Raw genomic sequence first — 19,481 nt, forward strand, 5'->3', positions numbered from 1 at the left:
TCTGAAATCAAAGAAAGAGGTCGAGGCTAGAACTGAATCTTCTTAAAATCAGTTTCTGGCTTACTGGATTAAATTAAGTGTTAAGTACCATTCAAGGATACATATATTAGGTAAAGTGTACTATATATTTAAGGGATTACATGGATTTCCACGTGTAAAAAAACAGATTTCTTCAACAAATTTTCTCTAACAAAAAATATGTTTTTATATTAGTATTTTTAATTGTTACAAACATACACTATTAACAAGGAATTTTCGAAATTTTTGGAAAAAAAATTTTTATATTCGGATATTGCGATGCTATTTCCGGTAACCCCTCAGAAAAAAGGTGAAACCTCGTTAGTACGATAACTTCTTACAGCATCATCTAAAGTAGTAAAAATACGTGTTTTAAACAAAACCTTGTCCTAGAACTTAGATAAATGAAAAAAACTGAAAATTGGATTTTTGGCAGATAGTATTTTTACAAAAAAATAGTTGTAATCAAAAAAAATTCTTCGTCCAAGTCTTTGAGAATTGTATCTCAAATACCTGTGTAAAATTTCATGAAGATCGAGTAGTTCTCGTGAAATTTTGACAATCGACCTCAAAACCACAGTTTCGAAAAAAACGCATTTAAAGACTGCGCACTTAGCCCACCTAGCCTTGAGCGCACAAGTTCTCAAGGCTGTATCTCCGATACTATTACTCCGATCAACTTGAAATTTTGGGGTCATATTCTAGAGGTGTTGCAGAATTTAATAAGATAATAATAAATAATTTTCGAAACCCCTAAGCCCATGTAACCCTTTAACTGATCAGCGCGACGAATTGAGTTAACTTAGCCATGACCATAGGCCGGTCTATCTACATACGAATTAGTCCCTCAGTTTTTGAGATATCGATCTGAAATTTTGCATACACTCTTATCTCCCTAAGAAGCTGCTCATTTCTTGGAACCGCCCATATTGAACTCTTAGAGAAATAGCTGTCATACAAACTGTTCGATGAAAACCCAAGAAAAGAAGAAAAATTTTTTTTTGACAAGATCTTCATAAAATTAAACCTTTTTCATTAAATACCGAACAATTTTTCCCCAAAATGAAATTTATGTGCATTTTGGGTGAAAATGAAAGCCTTAAATTTTTCCTCAGAATAGCGCACCGTTGGCCGATTACATTTTAAAATTTACTTACACATATATATTTGGTATAATACGAAAGCACCTGTGAAGGGTATTACGTACTTGTTTTGTAAAGATATAATCTCAGAATCCAAAAAACTCGAGCCTATTTGATATTGAACTCTAAAAGTCAGCTAACTTCTATTGCTTAGCTGGCAGCTACTGCGCTTCTCATTCAAGTCAGTTGCGAAGCTCGTTAGTAGAAATCCGCATAGCATGCGCATTCACGCAGCAAAGGTGTGCGGCGCGCCGCCTAAGTGAGCGCACGAAATGACATGAGATGCAAGAAAAATTTGATTACCTTATCTGCAGGAGCTCATTTCATTTGATTTGCCTTTATTGTGTACGTACTTGTTGAATAAGTGTAATCTGCTTACCTCAAATTGGGTAGCGACCGCCGTTGCGGCGTGCATTTCGGCGTTGCATGCCACAAATCCATGCTGATGATGCCCAGCCTCATGCGCCGGGTACTTGCACCTCAAGTAATTTTTCTTATTTAAATGTGTTTTATATGCTTTCATTCTGGCTGCTGGCTGCTGGATGCTGTGCGCCTGACTGCCGCTGTAATGAGTTATAAGTTGTTTGAGCGGCTGGATACCTTGTTTAATTAAATCGTATTTTTTGTAGCAACGAATTTTTCTCATAGAAATAAAAAGCAAACAAAATATGCTGATTGCTATCTTTGTTGTTGTGCATAACGCTATTTAAAGGCTGATTGTTACACAGAGGCACGCAGTTCGCTATGAAATATGCAACAAATATGGGTGCGCTTGTTGTTGCGTTCCACAAGCGGTTGCCAACGAAAACAATCAAATTTGCTTGGCACAACGCGATATTCGTGCGATTTTGCATATACATACATACTTACCTATAGTCGACTTTAGGAAACGCGCTTTGTTATACTTTCAAATTCCGCCTTTGGCGTAGTCATAAATAGATCGTAATAAAATTTGCCTTTTTCATAATTAATGTAAGTTGTTTTTTCAATAAATTTTTGGCTAAATATTTCAATAGCGCCATGCCGTCCATTCTCAGCGCTTCACTTTACGCTCAGCGTTCGCCGCATTTGGTGGCCACTCTAGTGGCGCATAGGAGGTCGCCAGTGGACCAGACTGTGGCGAATGCCATTTTCCACACATCTTACTGTTTCGTTTCTTTCGTTTTCCCATGCGCTTTTGTTATTGTTTTTGTTTTAATTAAATCGCCGCATGTTGCTTATTGTTGCCGCTGCTTTATCTAATATTGTCTAATATCTCAAGATTCGTTTTATGAGCGCTTTCCAACATTTGTTTATATGTTTGCTTTCTTGTTGTTGTGATTTTACCTCGATTCCCATGTAAATACTCAATTTGTTAGCGCTTTTATAGCTTAATTAGTATAACGATAGTCGATAAATTACATGCTTAGGCATAGTTTCGGTATATTGTTGTTGTTGTGGCAGCGTAAATTATTTTTAAAGGATTTGCGGTATTATGTTCATATTGTCATGCTTGGACGAATGTACATACTTATATCAGAACCTATTCCAATTATGTGGTACCGATTTTGTTGCAAAATTATTTAGCTAATATTTCCGACTGATTCCTAGAGGAGTACTCTTGAGAGTGGCTGTCTGACGACAGAAATTCCAGCTGGGTGAAGTGAAAAAATAGCTGTCTGACGACACACCTAGGCCTTTAGGAAGCCCATTGTGATACCACCGGCACTAATATTTCCCCACTCTATTGCCCCCTCTGTGTACCATCCAGTGCTTCCGATGAAGTTTATCAGTACTTACATTTGCAGTTTTATATTTGCAACTTCTGAAACGTCATCCAGAAAACCCTTGAGCGTATAAAGACAACACACAGTTAGAAGTAGGTTTTGTAGCGAGAAAATAGCTTTTTTATTGGCGAGCCTTCGGAAAACAAATGTTTGCTATTCGTTTTAATCCAAAATTGTTATTTCAAAGTCGGGGCAGTATGCTTAAATATAATTTTTTTGTCGAAGATTCGACTTTGATACCAAACAGCAACTGCAAATGATCGAATTAATCTCTAGGCGAAGTAATAGAGTTTTAGAATAACGATTATTTCGAACTTCGAAAGTAGTTAGTTAGTATATAGGCTAACTTCAGGAAACATAGAAATATTTTTTTTTAATTATGACTTAAACTATTTTTTATCGGTTAGTGTAATTATATATGTATATATGTATGTATATGCTTTTATTCTATTTATTACAATGATAAAATATATACATCAAAAGCCTTTTTATGACATTTTATTACTAAAATTAGCAGTGATTTCACATATTCAACAACTTATCTACTTTTCCCCTCTTTACAGATATCAGCTGCTGGTAACTTTGAATTAGAAATACTAGAAATTTCAAATACAAATAGCCACCTACTGACGGGCTATTGCTGTGGTGTTCCTCTAGAGATAAGAAGTACAAAAACGACGGGTAAGCGCATTCGCCCTTCACAGTTTATAACCTCATATGTTACCTTACATTATATTGTCATCTATTATTATAAGTATATTAGTAAATACGCACATTTCCATTTAATTGAGTTCGATTTGGGTGTTTTAGGTTGTCCGCCATGTTCCACTGCCTTTCGCCTGTGCCTCAAGGAGTACCAGAGTTCGCCGCCCAGCATAACGACGGGCTGCTCGTTCGGCAACAAAACCACAGGCATTTTGGGCGGCTCCAGCTTCGTGCTGAGTGAGCCGGGAATGAGTGCGATTGTGCTGCCATTCACGTTTCGTTGGACGGTGAGTAAAGCGCTTCAATTATGTTAGTATTTATGTGGAATGAGTGTTAAAATTATAATGACTTGCCTAAAAATTTGTGTGGAGTATGTGTGGCTACAGTATTAAATGCTGAAGGTCATTGTGATGCTGTGTTTACTGTGTTTTTAGTACGTGCAATATATGTACAGTTAATTTAATGGTGATAATATTTTACTTTTGTACTGGTTGTAAGTGCTGCCAATTTTATGTTTGTTTTTGTTTTTACACTAGTTTTTTTTCCCTTGGCACACTCCAAATCTTAAGGCTGCTTATTTTTAATGTTTGCATGTGTTTTCTGATAAGAGAGGAAACAATTATATAACCGAAAAATTCGTTGATTAAATAAACGTCACAATTTCAACCGGATACATTTCGGATATTTTGAACTAAGGCTTGAAATTGTTGTGATAAAAAGTACATGAATAAGCTTACGCTTCATAAGTGTGAGATACAAATATAGTATAGGTGGTTAATATGTGTTAGCAAATAGCATTCTCGACACTTGGAGAGTGTCGAATCGAACAAGTAACTAGCACATATTTATAAGTCGGTCACGTGGCGATAAAATAGAAGTGTGTTATGGGTTCTGATGAGGTACCCACACACACTTTTTTTAGATTTAATAACGTGGATAACTTTGTAGTTGCTTTTTCATCTAAATTTCTTGCTTATTTCGAATTTACACTCAAACATTTATGTAGCTCATTATCAGGAACTTCTGTTTTGGGGTTTTCCATTATATACATTTACTCTGGCATAGCCATACAAAAAGGTTGTTAGTGTCATGTGGGGAGTCGGTGCATGCTGGTTGTATATTTGATGATGTATCCGGATCGATTCTGGATTAGAAGGAATTTAACCTGCTACACCATTTAGAAAGAAGTTGTGCAAGGGCCACTCTCGATTCTGGCGCCTAGTCGAGTTGCTTCGACTCATTTCCTTCGTTTTTCTGGTCGCCCCCTCGGTTTGGCTGACTAAAGTTTTAGAGTGTGAATCTAGCCTTAGCGTACAAGAACAAACCTAGCGAGCATAAGAAGGTTTTGGTAGACTGGCAGTTTTTCATAGAAACTAACTGGTTCTGAAAGTTTTAAAATATACTTCATTTTGCAACCCCGTCAATCATTGTATACTTGAAGAAATATTGAAAAAATATTGAAAAAATTATGAACTTAAAAAAAATTTGAAAGTGCGCAAAAATTTACAGAACGACGTGCAATTAAATTGTCTGTCTGTTACATTTTTTCACTTCTATTTTTATTTTTGTTTCTTTTACGTACCTCAGTTGCTTTAAAGGCTTGCCCAATTTATTCAGCTGATTAATTATGAGTTCGTTCCATATTTTTTTTTATTTATTTCTGAATTGTGCTATTTTTATTTGATTGAGTTTGGTGCGAAAAAAGTGAATTAAATTTGAACTGCAAAACAGTTTCATATTTTTATCAATTATGTACATAAAAAGTTTTATTAAATCAAAAATATTTTATATTTTTTTTACGCGAAAGAAATACTTTACCTCAACTTAAAACTGGTAGGGAACCCTTTCATATTTCGAAAGCATTACACAGGAAATTTGTAAAAAAAACTGTAATAAACCACTTTCACGCATCGCGGTTTAATTTCTAATGCCCCGAACAATATGATGAAAACTCAAATCAAAACTGTGAAACAGTTAACAACAAACATTTATATCCACCCAAACAAAAACATAAAGTGCACACTCATGGCGATATGAATTCTTATATTTCTGCATGCCACACCGCGACTACCACTTTTCGTTGCGAGAAACCATACAAAAGTTGAGCATAAAAAACGTTGACTCATCAGTTAGTAATTTGAATGGAATAAGCTGTGCTGCTCCGCTGCGGCAGCATGGGTAAAGGCAAAAGGCAAAAGGCAACAAAATCAAATTAAAACGGATTAATTCGCCCATATTGTGCGTCCAGCAATGTTGGCCCAACAAATGAGGCTACAACTACTAATACCGGACAGCAATTACTCACGTATTTATTTACAAACTTCATAGCTTCAGTAATGTATAGCAGCCAGTTATTCGGTTCGAGCAACGCCAGAGCAACATCAACGCCGTGTCTTAAGTAAGAAAAAGCAATTAGAATTACTAGTTTTTGCTGAACTACCAAAAAAGTACAATTCTTCTTGCTCCTTTCGCGTGTTAGATACATATTTTCTGGGTTTTAAACGCACATCATTCATTTCCTAGTCCACACATGCACACACACACACGCATACGCAGGCTGTGGCATTTCTTGCACATATTTCAATTTTTTTATTACTAACAGCCGTTGAAAATTATTGTATATTTTATGAGCGCTCTGCCAGCTACTACAAATGTATGTACCTATGTACATATGTAAATTTGTATGTGTCGGTGGGAGCGGCGTGCAAAAACATGCCTCGCGGATAAGGTGTACTCGTGTATGTACATAGAGATCAGTATGCAAATACGTTAAAGCCGATTTGTGGAGTGCCATATACATATGTACGTATTTACATATATGACCATCTACTTAAGTACTGGCGATTTATAATGTGGATTACACATCTCCGAACAATAAGCCCAAACTAATTTGTTTCAGAAGAAGCGGCAAACTGCCAAATCTAGTTTTTGCTATTATTACTTAATTTATTTAGTTTATTAATATATCTTCTTCTTCTTTATTAATATATACTTTACATAAAATTAAGGCACTATAAGACAAACTTATGACTGAAATCGATACTTGAACCTTTGGAATACCTTCAGTGCTGCTTAGTGACCTTAAATCTAAATCTATGTATTTATAAATATGGATGTACATATGTATACATTACGTGATTTATATGCATCCCCTGAACTCTAAAAACGGTGAACATTATGTCACAGACAGTGTAATCGAGTGAGAGGCATTCGTTCGTTAACAAGCAAACGGTGCAGCCGCAAGCAGGCGCTGGAAAATAAATTTAATTTTCTTTTGAATATTTTATGATTCGTTCGATAATAATTTTAAAATAAATTTGTATTCGTTTAACAATAATCTGAAAATAAACAATTTGGACATTCTTGACACTTAGTTTCTAAAATATCGAGGCAAATTTACGAAAACCTTGAGAATGTGCCTGTTCTTAAAGTGGTTATTTCTGGTGTTGTAGCGTGACAATTTTTCGTACTTAATTTAGTACTTTAAAAAACAAATATTGGGAATATATTTCGAGATACGCGTAGATTGCAGACTCAGCTGGCATATCGGCGATTTAGTATAGATTGCGAAGGGCGAGGTGGAAATAAACAACTAAAACCGCAAGGTCAAATATTTTGAGGGCAGCAGGGATATCTCTATTCATTAACTTACCTACAATCTCAGATCGCTGAATATAACTTGAAAGTTTAGTGGCTCAATAGGACCGTAGAAGACCAAAGGCGACCTACCAAAACACTTAAATTGATATTGCAGTGGTTAAACGGGTTTATTTTCATATTTCTAGCTACTTAGCAAAGATCATCAACTCCAAAAAGAAGCAGTCTTTAAATTGAACTTAGTCTAAAACAACATTTTTGAACGATATCTCAAAAGAGGACTGAGGGACTCTTACGCATACATAAATAGAGTCAGGTGGACTTAGTTGAATGGGCACAGCTCGCAACCTGGTCATATATTATACATATACTATTTAGAGACCCCGAAGCTTCCTTCTGTTCGTTATGAACTTCGTTGCGGTGCTAATATACTCTGTTAAGGGAACAATGAAAAAATTATTATTCAAACCAGGAAATCTGAACAAAATTACTTTAATTTTGCGTCTTAAGTTTTGCTGAGCTGCTTCTCTGTGCAATTGGAACGAAAAAAATATGGGGGTTATACAGGTTTCCTCGAAAAAAAAAAAACTTTTCACAACAATTTTTTTCTCAAATAAAAAATTAAATATTTTATTAGAAAATTCTGAAATATTTAGAAAGAAATACTTTAAAAATATTTTAAAATTGCGTCGCCATTTCCGGTGACCCTTCGGAAAAAAGAGGCGCTCGCGTTGGCAGGATAACTTCTTACAGGATCATTTATAGAGGGAAAAATACGTGCTTCAGTTAAAATCTTAACTCAGAACTTGGACGAAAGAAAAAAAACTGAAAATTAGATTTTTGGCAGACGTTTTTACAAAAAAAATTAATATTTCAGTAAAAATTTCGCGACATTTTTTTTTCAAATGTTGTAATCGAAAAAAAATAATTTTTCCAAGTCTTTAAGAATTGTATCTAAAAGACCTTTGTAAAATTTTCTGAAGATCGGTTGAGTAGTTCGCGAGAAATCTTGCCAACCAACTTCAAAAACACAGTTTCGAGAAACACGCTTTCAAAGACGGCGCAGTTAGCAAAGCTAGCTCACAAACCTCAAATACCCTCAGCTATGATCAGGACCTATACACATATTTGCAACGACAAGTCCAAATTGGTCAGCCTTCCCTTTTATTTACAAATCACCTTTAATGCTCTAAAATAAATTAATCTGCCATGCCTCAAATTAAATGCTTGTAAGCGCAACCGATTTGCAAACGCTTAGCAGCGAACCATCGCTAGGACTCGGACCTAAACGCCACTCAACAGCGCTCATCTCCGAGCCTGCTGCCGCTGCTGGCCAGCTGTAGCGGCGGTCAGCGCTAAGAAAATGAATTAATTATGTATTTAAATGTCGGCTGGCAGATCCGAGACAAATCCGCGGCATTAATATTCCATGTCAGATTAAGTGGACGTGCTATGTGAAGTCTTCATACAAGCAAGACTGCAGAAGAGCCAAAGAGTGCGCACAAACACACACATGCAAATATGTGCGTACGAAATTGACGTTTATGATGGTCTATATTCTTTTATCTCAATTTTTTTTATTTCAATATTTTGTTTTCTTGTTGTTTTTGAGTTGCTTGGAGCGCTTTATTATGCCTGCATGCTACCTTTAAATGATTTATAAGTATTTCACATGTTTAAGCTGCCAGCGTCGAGCAGCATTTTTATTTCATTACATACATGTTTTTGTTGTTGTTTGTGTGCTTTTTGGCATTTTACATTTTGTATAATCTTTTACGCCACTTTAATTTGCGATTTTTCGCTGGCTCATTACTCAAATTATACACCAAAAACAGCAAGAAAACAACAACAAAATCAACAACAACAACAACAACAAAAATGGTGGAAAAAGTACGGCTTGTAAGCGCGTACAAGCACATTCTTGTTCAAAAACTTTTTTGAGTATTCATGTATGTTGTTGTAGTGTTGTAGGCTAGCTTGTGTCCATCAATTTCCAGTTGGTGCTTGGTGCTGTTCAGCGCAGCGTCGTTGGTGTTTTCTGGCGTTCGCTTGGCGCGCACTTTTTGCCCACACACATTCGCTTATTTTTAGCGTTTTGTTATTGTTGTTGTTATTTTTTTATTTGTGAAATTATGGCTTTGGCCGGTTTAACAGTTGACTTGTTGCCCTCTTTTGTAATTATTGTTACTGTTTTTCTTCGTCTTCTTCTTCTTGCCTTTGTTGCTATTGGTGTTGCTGTCGTTACCTTTCGGTGTTTTTATGTCTGCTCGTGTGTTTTATGTCGCTTTTTGCACTGTTATTTAGAACACTTTGCTGTTTTTTATAACTTCATCGCCGACTGAACACTGACCCAGGTCCAGCGACCATTGGTCATGAGGCTTTTTGCGCCAAACACCCGTACGAGTACTTGACCACACACACACACACACGCACACAGATGACAAAAGTTTCTATGTATGCGTGTGCTGTGCGCATATTTGCCGTGCTTCTAATTACAATTGTTGTAGATTTGTCCACACTTTTTTGTCAATACGCTGCGTAGTTGTTGTTGTTGCTAGGCCGTATTTTAGTTGCTTCATAACTTTTGCGCTCTTTATGCGCCAGCGTTACTGTTTGTTTCTCCAAGTCGCATATTTATGAGCTGGCATTTGCCACATTTCGTGGCTTGCTTTAGTAGCTCAGCGTTTTTATTTGCTTAGTCAACAACAATAACAACATTTCGAACTCAAAATGTGACTTACTGGAGCAAATAACTTGCACAAATAACACACTGTTTGTTTTAAGTGTATGTGTGTGTGTATATTAAAGTTGGAGTATATAAATTTAATTTTTTTATAAAAAATTTTCCATAGCATTTTTTTTCTATAGAAACCCACTTGCTGCATTGTCCAAGTGACTTTGTTTTATTTAGTCTGCGCACCGCTTTAAAGCCAACGAATGGTGTGTCTAAATATAAATTAGATAAGTGAATAAATTGCGCAATTAAGCGGCGAAATCTGTTCAAATACTTCGCGTTGCACATTTGTCGCCAACGCGGCTTATGTTGCATGTGGTAGCACTTGCCGGTGGACCATTTTTCATGCCACACCAGCAACCGCATTTTCTGGTCGAATATTACCAACTGCAACGGCTATGGCTACAGTTGGTTGCTTGCAGTAAAAAAATTGGAAGCTTCAGTAAAAATATTCTTTGATACTTGGCGCTAATAAAAGTTAAAAATTGTTGAAAAAGTAAAAAAAATCTGAACAAAGTACACTAAAGAGTTTAGCAATTGAAAATATGAAATCATTAAGGAATTCTTTCTTGTACATCACTTGAAAATATGCCACAGATTACTTCAATGAACATTTCTATAAATTTAAAGGTAAAAGAAAAAACCGAAAATCCAAATTTACAGCAAGAATATACTCCAGAGAGAAATATTTTCAAAATTATTGGACTCTTCAGCACTTTCTGTATGAGAATGCTTATCTGTTATTTTTTGTATTTTATATTTCATGAAAGACTTCTTGGAACAACTGGGTAAGATTTGAAACAACTTGAGAAAAGCGAGACGAGACGAGAGAGACTTGTAGATGAGGAACTCTTTTTTGGTCGAGCTCGTGATATTGGCCTGGAAGATTTATCGAAAGAAAATCTTTGAGAAGAGTAACGATAAAATCACACAAACTTGTCTGAATAACACCAAATTCTGCTCTCTAACGAATTGAGAACTACTTCCTGTGGCGGAATTAATGACGACCTACCGCCCTTCCGTACTAACCGTCCGTATAAAACGAAATTTTACCGTAAATACAACGTAGAAATTAGCTATTCTCTTTTCTTTACATTCAGGTAATGTTGCCATTGCTCGATTTATATAAATAATTTAGCAGATTACTAGCTTTTCCGTATATTTGTATAGTCGGTTAAAGATCAAAACTAAAACCCAATTATTATAAGTATTATTCTTATTTATAAACACTATTCGAATGTGATTTTTAGTTAGTTAAAGAGTATTTCAATAATATTCAAGTTTATTTTTCAATGACTACACAATATCCAGAAATCTAATTTTCGCGAATATCCTGCAAGCGGTGGTGAGGGTTCATTTATATGTTCAGAAGATATAAGTTGGATGAAATGTCGGAAGGTACGGCTCCCAAGTGTTTATGGCTTGACCTCCCAAACGCGGTACCGTCAAGAAGGAAGTGTTGAGTTGTTTCCACCTAATCTTCTTCCATACAGCTTCTGAAAGTGGCATCTGGTAAGATTTCCAGCCTTACAGCATGGACGCCAGTAGGACAATGGCCTGTTAAAAGCTCCAAGACACTCAATGCTATTGATAGATAGCACTCCTTAACCAACCCTGAACGCACTGTTAATGTGTTCAAGGCTAGTGTCGCCACTCTGCTATATAGTCACTTCTCTGAAGAAGGCTGCACACTGGAGCAGTAAATCTAATGCTACCTTAATGGCTGCAATCTTGGCTTGAAAGACACTGCAATAGTCAGGAATCTGAAGCTGGAGTTAATAGAGAGCTCCCGACAGTAAGCAACTCCACCAACCTTGCCCCCAAGCTTTGACCCGTCCGTAAAGAAGCACCTGTCCTCCAACGGCTTTTTCCTACCCACAACTCTCTCGCCAGTATATGAGCAAAGAAGGAGCCGCCAGAGCTCGGTTTGACGATTCCATGATCCAAGTAATCCGGTATGACGTAAAAGTGTATGAGGATTTCCGAGTGTTAAGACATGTGTTCTTTTAGGAACCCAGATTATCTGATTTTGATAGCAACTTTCAAAGCCATACACCTTCCGACGATGTCCACGGGCTTTATGTGGCAGATGCCGTTAAGCTCATTGATTGGAGTGGACATTAATGCACTACACATGCTGATGAGCGCCGTCCGTTGAGCGTTCACCAGACCAGTGTGGTCTTTTCTAAGAGATCTTCTTTCGGTAAGAGATCACGCCTTTTGATAATGGCTCCTAACCTAGTTTGGTAGCGAAATAATGTAAAAGCAGATTTTAAATATTGAATACTAAATCAATTTTAATCATTTGAGGGAAAATTCTGCATTTTGCTTTGTCATCTAATACCCCTAATACTTATTAGATCGCGGCGATCCACTCTAATAGTATGCGATTACTAATAATCTTCTTAATATGTGTATTTACACAGATTTTCACTCTCAATTGATTATTGCCGTACAAAAGCAAATTAAAGCAATTCCAAAAAGAAAAAAGGTTACACCGAACACACCTACTTAGTTATTAAAACGGGGTTAGTACTCATATTTCGCAGCGACTATAATACGAGTGCACTGGTAGCAGCAACGAATAATATGTAACTACCAATACAATGACAATGGCAAGAGCATGTGCGCGAGTATGTGAGCTGCGCTTTGGCGTGTCTCAAAATAGGTGTTGGTGGCGGCTTTGGAGCGTCTGTGGCCCATAGCTTTTGGCTATCGCGCACAACCAGTCGTCAACGCATTTCGACTGCCGCTCGACAGCAATGCAACTGTGGCGGTTGTTGGACCCATGCGCCTGCCTTCGTAGCTGCCCGACTGGCAGTACAAATACCCAAAACAGTGCTAACTGCAAAAATTTATATTTTCTGTATATGTGTTTGTTTGTGTGTGTCGGCAGTTGCACATGCGCATGCGTTGTCTTTTATAGCCGCACAACGAGTTTCCACTTGAGTTGGAGGCACACAAAATTGCAAGTTGCAAGTGCCGATACGAAACTGCATGCCTGGCCCGTTGTCCACCTGGGCGCCCGTCCGAGAACGCACCGAGAACAACAGCACACACAGTGACTGACTGCTGATTGCTACTGCGCTCTGATGCACGAAGATGACGGTCGAGTGCGGGACGCGGCTGAGTGACTACGAAATGTTCGGGCAATTGGAATACGAGAATGGACAGGCAAAAAAACTGAAATGTGAAATAAAAGAAAAAGGTAAACACATTTTGCTGCTGCATGGCGCAGTTCGGAGAACACAACGTGACGGGAGGGCCACCGTTGGGGCGGTAGTGCACACATAAGCGACAGACAGACAACCTGTTTCGTGGGAATATTGCCTTGTCGGGGCTGAATAGGAGCTTAACTTCTTGGCTTCTTGGTTTCACGCGCGTTGCTTTAGGCATTCGCTGTTTCGGTCGCGCGGGCAGTTTTCGCCTCGAATGTCAGCGCGTCAGTTCGTCAATTCGTCAGCTAGCTATTCGGCCGGCTAGCTAGCGGCGCTGCCAACGAGGTGTGTTGCGGCGTGGTCGACGGTGTTGTAGTGTTGGCTGCCTATTCGGCTGCCGACTGCGCCACCTCTTTGCTTGGCGCGCATGCGCACACAGTCGCCTATGCATATGCATGCTTGTGGGCTTTATGGCGTTGCGGTTCGCGGTTCGCGGTTGAGCGCATAAGTAAATGGTACCTGTTAAATGAATGAAATAAAATGTTGTTATTTGCCTCACTTATTCCGAAGTTGATATTCTCATTTTTTATCTGTCGTTTTGCTGTTTCTGTTTCTGTTTCTGTTTCAGTTTCTGTTTATTTGCTTTGCTTATTGTTTTTAGGTTTGCGCTATTGTTCTGTGCCGTACACTTGTTTATTTTTGCTTTTGCTGTGTACATTTTTTATTTGTTTTTGTTGTCGCAGCAGCGACGCTTTCAGTTTGAAGGTCCCTCTTTCAGCCCAGCTTTTCCACACTTCATAACTACATTTCAGTTAATGTTTCGGCGTGCTTAAATAGTGTGCTCGTATGTGTATGGTTGTGTGTGTGAATGTTTGTAATAAAGTCATAAATGTTTTATTTGCTGCTTTGGCAACGTTTTTGCCATTTTATTTGGCATTCGTTCTTGTTCTTTTATATTTGTTGTAAACACACTTTGTGCCGCTGCTTGGGTTGGTTAATGGTTTAATGCTCCCTTAAATGTTGTGTTTTGTGATTTAGTCCGTTCCATTTTAACAGTTTTTTAGTTGACTCCGCGTGATTTCGCAACGTTTCAACTGAATTTGGTGCCACCTTTCTTTAATGTTCGCCAAGAAGTCAATGGAAATTCACTGCGACTGAAATGGTGATCTTTACAGTTGTTCTTAAAGATTACTCGAAGGTTTTCCTTGTATTCATTAGCTACGCCTTGGCTAATTTCCCAATTTCAAGTTTCCGGAGTAGTTGCATTCCGTCACTTGTGGCTTTCTTTAACTAAATGCAAGTTTATGCATATTTACTCACCTCAATTTTTTTTATTTTGTTGCAAGACATTGTCACTATAATTTAATTTATATGTAGTAATGCTTCCAGTTGGACAATATTGCAGAAAGCGCTGTAACGTGTGTACATCAAGATGAAGCATTTTACATACCAGCAAGATTTCATTGCTTTTGCTATGTGCCAAAGGAAACTATAATTTGAACCTCTGAGCCATCGAATAATCAGAGCTCCCAGAAATACGAAAATCTTACGATTGCTAAATTCATGAAACCAAATTAAATATAGTCTAAAAATTTTTTTTCTTTAAGTCCATAATCTAATTAGCATCTCTTACGCCAATTTGAAAAACACGGTATCGAGAAAACGTTTTTGTTAAGTAGGGGGTAGCATCCAAAGCTTCAAAGCAAAGATTTCAATCCGCTGAACCTAACGTACTTCCAACTCTAGACTCTTCCACGGAACCACCTGAATAAGTACTACTCCGTGGAAGTGATAAGACATTTAAGTCTACTCTATGGCACGGGCTGACGGACGCCTAATCTGCTCTACATATTTCAGTTTTGTCATGATTGATCGCTGAAAGCGTACTAAACCGTAAAACTATCACCGAGTGTAGCTTTAAGTTTTTCCCTTGTATCTAAAAAGCGTAGACAATAAAAGAATACACGCTTAGAGCCTTCAAAGCAATCTGAACACGTCGGATAATTCGGATTAATGTCGTGCTGGAATCTGTAGCGGTAGCTTCAAGGCACCCATGCCTACTTAGTATTTGGATTAGGTCGTCTGTCTATCTGCGTATAGATGGAACAGTCTGTGGACCCACCGTCCTTTGAATGAGGTTTGCCACCGCTGCTGCCATCTTGTTACGCCTTTGACTCACTCTTCTCTTTTGACTCCTATAGATTCTGTTGTATACTTGCTTGTATTCGTCACCCTGTCTGTCATTATAGTCCAGTCATTTAAGCTTAAATTAGGTAAGAATCTCGGAATTCGATATACCCATTTATATGTCTGTAAATACTTGTATATTGTCATTATTAGGTAGGTTATATCTACCATATGGAGGTTTTGAGACAACTTTAGGGTGCCAATATACAAGTATTTTCAGACATATAAATGGGTATATCGAATTCCGAGGTGAACTCTGAACTATTGTTCAGAAAGCACTGATAACTCTTAGTGCAGTTTGCGCTTAAAGGTCTGCTGGTTTGCCGCCAGCCGCTTTCAAGTAGCATACCTTCCATGATTTTTAAGATCGGCTTCTGAATTTTTTCAATACTTTTCTTAGAGCATATAAAGCTTTCGACAAATACATTGCAAAAATAGAGTTTTGATGAGTGTTTGGTTATTTTTTCTCTTAGTAACCTGATGCCTATTTAATTTCACCCTTTATGACGTCCGTAACTGACCCATTGACTTCATCGAAATTGTTGACAACACGATTGCCGTACTTCGTCCACAACAGATCGGACTGCAGAGTACATGATGCGGCGTCTAGCTAAAACCAAAAATCTTAAAGCTCACGTCTTCCGTTTTCGGTCGCAAATATCGTTAATTATGCCTCTGAAAAGTTCATATTTCGTCAACATTTTTGCAGCAGAATTTTGAATTTAAAGTTGGGCAATAAACTCCCGACCACTCTCTCAGAATGGATTGGCATCTCGTCGTCATTTAACTGAATCCAAAGTGTTAGAAATGCGATTCTTGTTAGAATTTCATTTGAGTGTCAGCATCGTTTTCAATATTCCTCACTAATTTTGTCTTACTCCACCCACAACTTATTGGAAGCAAGTCGAATCTCAAAAACACATATTTGAAAAGCGCAAAAACCCTTAACGCTAGTACAGCGAAGAGCGTAACTACCAGCCAGTGAAGCAGCGCAGCAATCGAAATTCAAGTGCTGGAAACTGAAGTGTCATCGTGTATTCCGTCAACAAGTTCGTCAGCCAGGCAGCCATGCAAAAGTCAAAAGAAATCAAAAATGCAAATGGAGGAAAGAAAAAATGTCCAGCAGGCAATGCAACTGTTGCTGCCAACTTGTACAACAAAAGCAAGTGGTATGGAAACCCATTTCTCAAGCAGCCACTTCACCGGGAGTCACAACAACAACCTAGTATGCGTAAGGTTTTTGTTTTTGCTGCAGCAGTTGCTGTCAATATTGTTGTTGCTGGAGCCGCGAGGATGATGTGAAGTGTCGCTGCTGCTTGCCTGCCACCAGCACTTGGCCTCAATATGCCGTTGTTAGCGGTGAATGTTGTTACACTTCTTATTGTTTTTATTATTGTTGCCGCTGTTGCTGCTCGCCTTCGGTCTCGCTGGTTGGGCTCTTAAGTAAATCACCAGCATCATCATCATCATCAGCGGCAGCAGCATAAAGCCACTCGAGACTTATGTTCATACAAATATTGCCAGCGGCATGCGTACGCATGAACATCGGTGTTTAACGTAAGTAAAAACAACAATAAAGAGCAATTACACACGAACTACATGTGTACGAGTGTGTTCGGACATTCATATTTGTCAAGTGATATTTTTGACTATGATTTCGGTTTGAATTGTAGAAGCACCGTTAGTATGATTTGTGAGTGGAGATGTTTCACATAACGTTGTTGTTGTTATTGTTGTTGTTATTGTTGTTGTTGTTGTTGTCTACATGGTAGCAGCGTTTCGGCAATTTAAATGGTTCGTCACTGCGGTTGCAGTGAAAGTCGCCAATCAAATAACGGTAAATAAAAGAGTAATTATAACACATCCGGTTGGCTTGATTGATCCACCATTAAATTTTTATTAATTAAATGAAAAAAAAAACTGAGAGCCAAAAATTTTAAGTAATTTTATTAAAGAAAAAGTAATTTCCTTAACAAAGCAAACGCCATATTCAGCACGAACTAAAATAATAGTTAATTTATTTGTGTATATGTGTATGTGTGTAGCTCTGAAGTTTTTCTTACTTGACAATGCTTCACAAAAACCTTACCTTCTAGTCTTAAGCAGCTTTGTTTACATCTATATTACTTCCAGCTGCTACAAGCTTCAACTAATGCTTGGCCGCATTCTTCAGCTTTAATTGATAATTACATTTTTTCACGTCGTCAGCCTTCACTTTTAATTCAACACCATCCACATCTTTTTCAAACTGCCTATTCAGTTTGTCTGCGCATGCGTCACTCAGTTAACGCCTTTTTCCTTAAGCACTTATTTATACTACGCGCATGTTTCAATTATATTATCTATTTGTTGTAATTGTTAATGTACAAATGCTCAGAAAAAGTCGACTTCAATGAAATGAGCCTCCCAACCTAATATTAACTTGTCCAATTATTGTAACGCGAGTGTAATTTGCGTACACAAAACCTCAGCACCACAAAGTGTTGTCGAAATAACCGAGAAAACCAACTACATAAAAAATACGAAGAGAAACAAGCTGCTCATGAGTAGAGAAAAAGTTGTTACCTTTATAAGAAAAATACGCTGCGAGGAAGATTCTTGGAAAGGTTGACGGGCACATACTCAATTCGGAATGAAGTCTATATTACGAAGAGGATAGAACGAAACAGAAGTTACTTAGTATACTCTTGACGAAACGTAAAGTATTTTTGATTTGAAACTAGAACAGGGCTAACAGATTTTCGCCCAATCAGATTACAGGAGATAAGAAAATTAATATTAGTAATCCCTAACCTGCCATTTTTGGGAGCAAAATGGTATTTCATATCGACCGTTCGTCCCTCCATAACAACCCATGATGCACCAAACCAAAAAACAATCAGAATCACCTTGATTTTTGAGCGGTATTTTTTTTTTTTGGTTTCGGCTCGTTCTTTCCGATTATTGTTGACTAAGCTATTGTCTCATCGGCAGTTGTATTGCTCTCCATGAATGTGAGATCGAAATTCGCACTATCAAGAATGTCCAAAGAGACCTGTTTACGGCACTCTTTTTGAAAAAATTCAGATTTATCGAGACGAGTCGAGCAAGATGCGAAAATCATTCGAACGGTCTCGCGAAAGAGGTCGAGCTCTTTTGCCATCTCTCTAACACTTGACTGACGATTATCAAGCACCATATCTTTAATTTTTTCTTAATATTTTCATCAGTTGAAGAGGTTGAAGGTCGTCCAGAACGAGACATGCCCCCAACGATCTCTCGGCCTTCTTTGAGGTCTTTGAACCCACAATGTATACTGGGTTTGTTCGGAAAGTAATGGGACTGAGTCCAAATTTATTGAACCAATCGTTACAATAATTTAAAAACTTTCAAAATAGAATTCTTTTGCATCGATGCAGTGCTGTCAACGCGATTTTTAAGCGTCACGGAAGGCATTCACCGCTCAGAGAGCCGATCTGCATGCTGCTTGGATCCCCTCTGTCGTCTCAAAACGCTTGCCTTTAATCGGCCTTTTCAGGCAAGTAAACAATAATGTCCGGGGGCCACATCTGGGCGGCTGCGGAAGTCTTGGGATGCCGGCCTTGTATAGGTAGCTGTTCGCAAGAAAGGCCGTGTTAGCCGGGGCATTGTCGTGATGCAACTTTCAATCGGCTACGATGTTTTGTCGGACCCGATTGACCCTTCGTTTAAGTCCAAGGAAAATAAACACCAAAGTGATTACAAATTGTTTTCCATCCAAGTACTGCGCCAGATTTTATTCTTTTTCAATAAAATTTTTTACTTTTTATTTTATAAATAATTAGTAAATAAAATGAATTATTACAACCTGCTTTGGTAGAGGAATTGTTAGCCCTGAATACTACAAATCTAGTTCGAGATATATAAAATTACGAGTTGACGATCAGAGCAAGTGCAAATGGTAGCTATAAATAGTATTTATATATATCAATATATATTTTACGATTTTTTCATTTAAAAAATTTGCAAAAATTCCACTTGAAGTCTAAAAAATACTACACTCGCCATAAGAAGTTGACGACGCTGAGCAAAAAGCCAAAACAATAAATTTCTGACTTCGTTTTTCACGTCTTCACGTTTTCAGTGTAACTGAGACTGTCGCTTCTTCAGTCACCACCGCCGACTTGCCGCGCCACATTGCTTCCCAGCGCCTAAG

General features: G+C 37.8%; 1 protein-coding gene across 2 annotated transcripts in view; it reads left to right on the forward strand.

The window, feature by feature from the left end:
- LOC120782666 (protein serrate) overlaps positions 1 to 19,481 on the forward strand; it is a 96,049-nt gene that overhangs the window by 21,964 nt on the left and 54,604 nt on the right. For both annotated transcript variants that reach the window (XM_040115045.1, XM_040115046.1), the window contains 2 exons: positions 3,490 to 3,607; positions 3,737 to 3,918. In XM_040115045.1, the coding sequence (XP_039970979.1) occupies positions 3,490 to 3,607; positions 3,737 to 3,918 (300 nt within the window). The remainder of the gene's footprint in view (positions 1 to 3,489; positions 3,608 to 3,736; positions 3,919 to 19,481) is intronic.

This window comes from Bactrocera tryoni, chromosome 1, assembly GCF_016617805.1.
Source record: "Bactrocera tryoni isolate S06 chromosome 1, CSIRO_BtryS06_freeze2, whole genome shotgun sequence".
NCBI lineage: Eukaryota > Metazoa > Arthropoda > Insecta > Diptera > Tephritidae > Bactrocera > Bactrocera tryoni.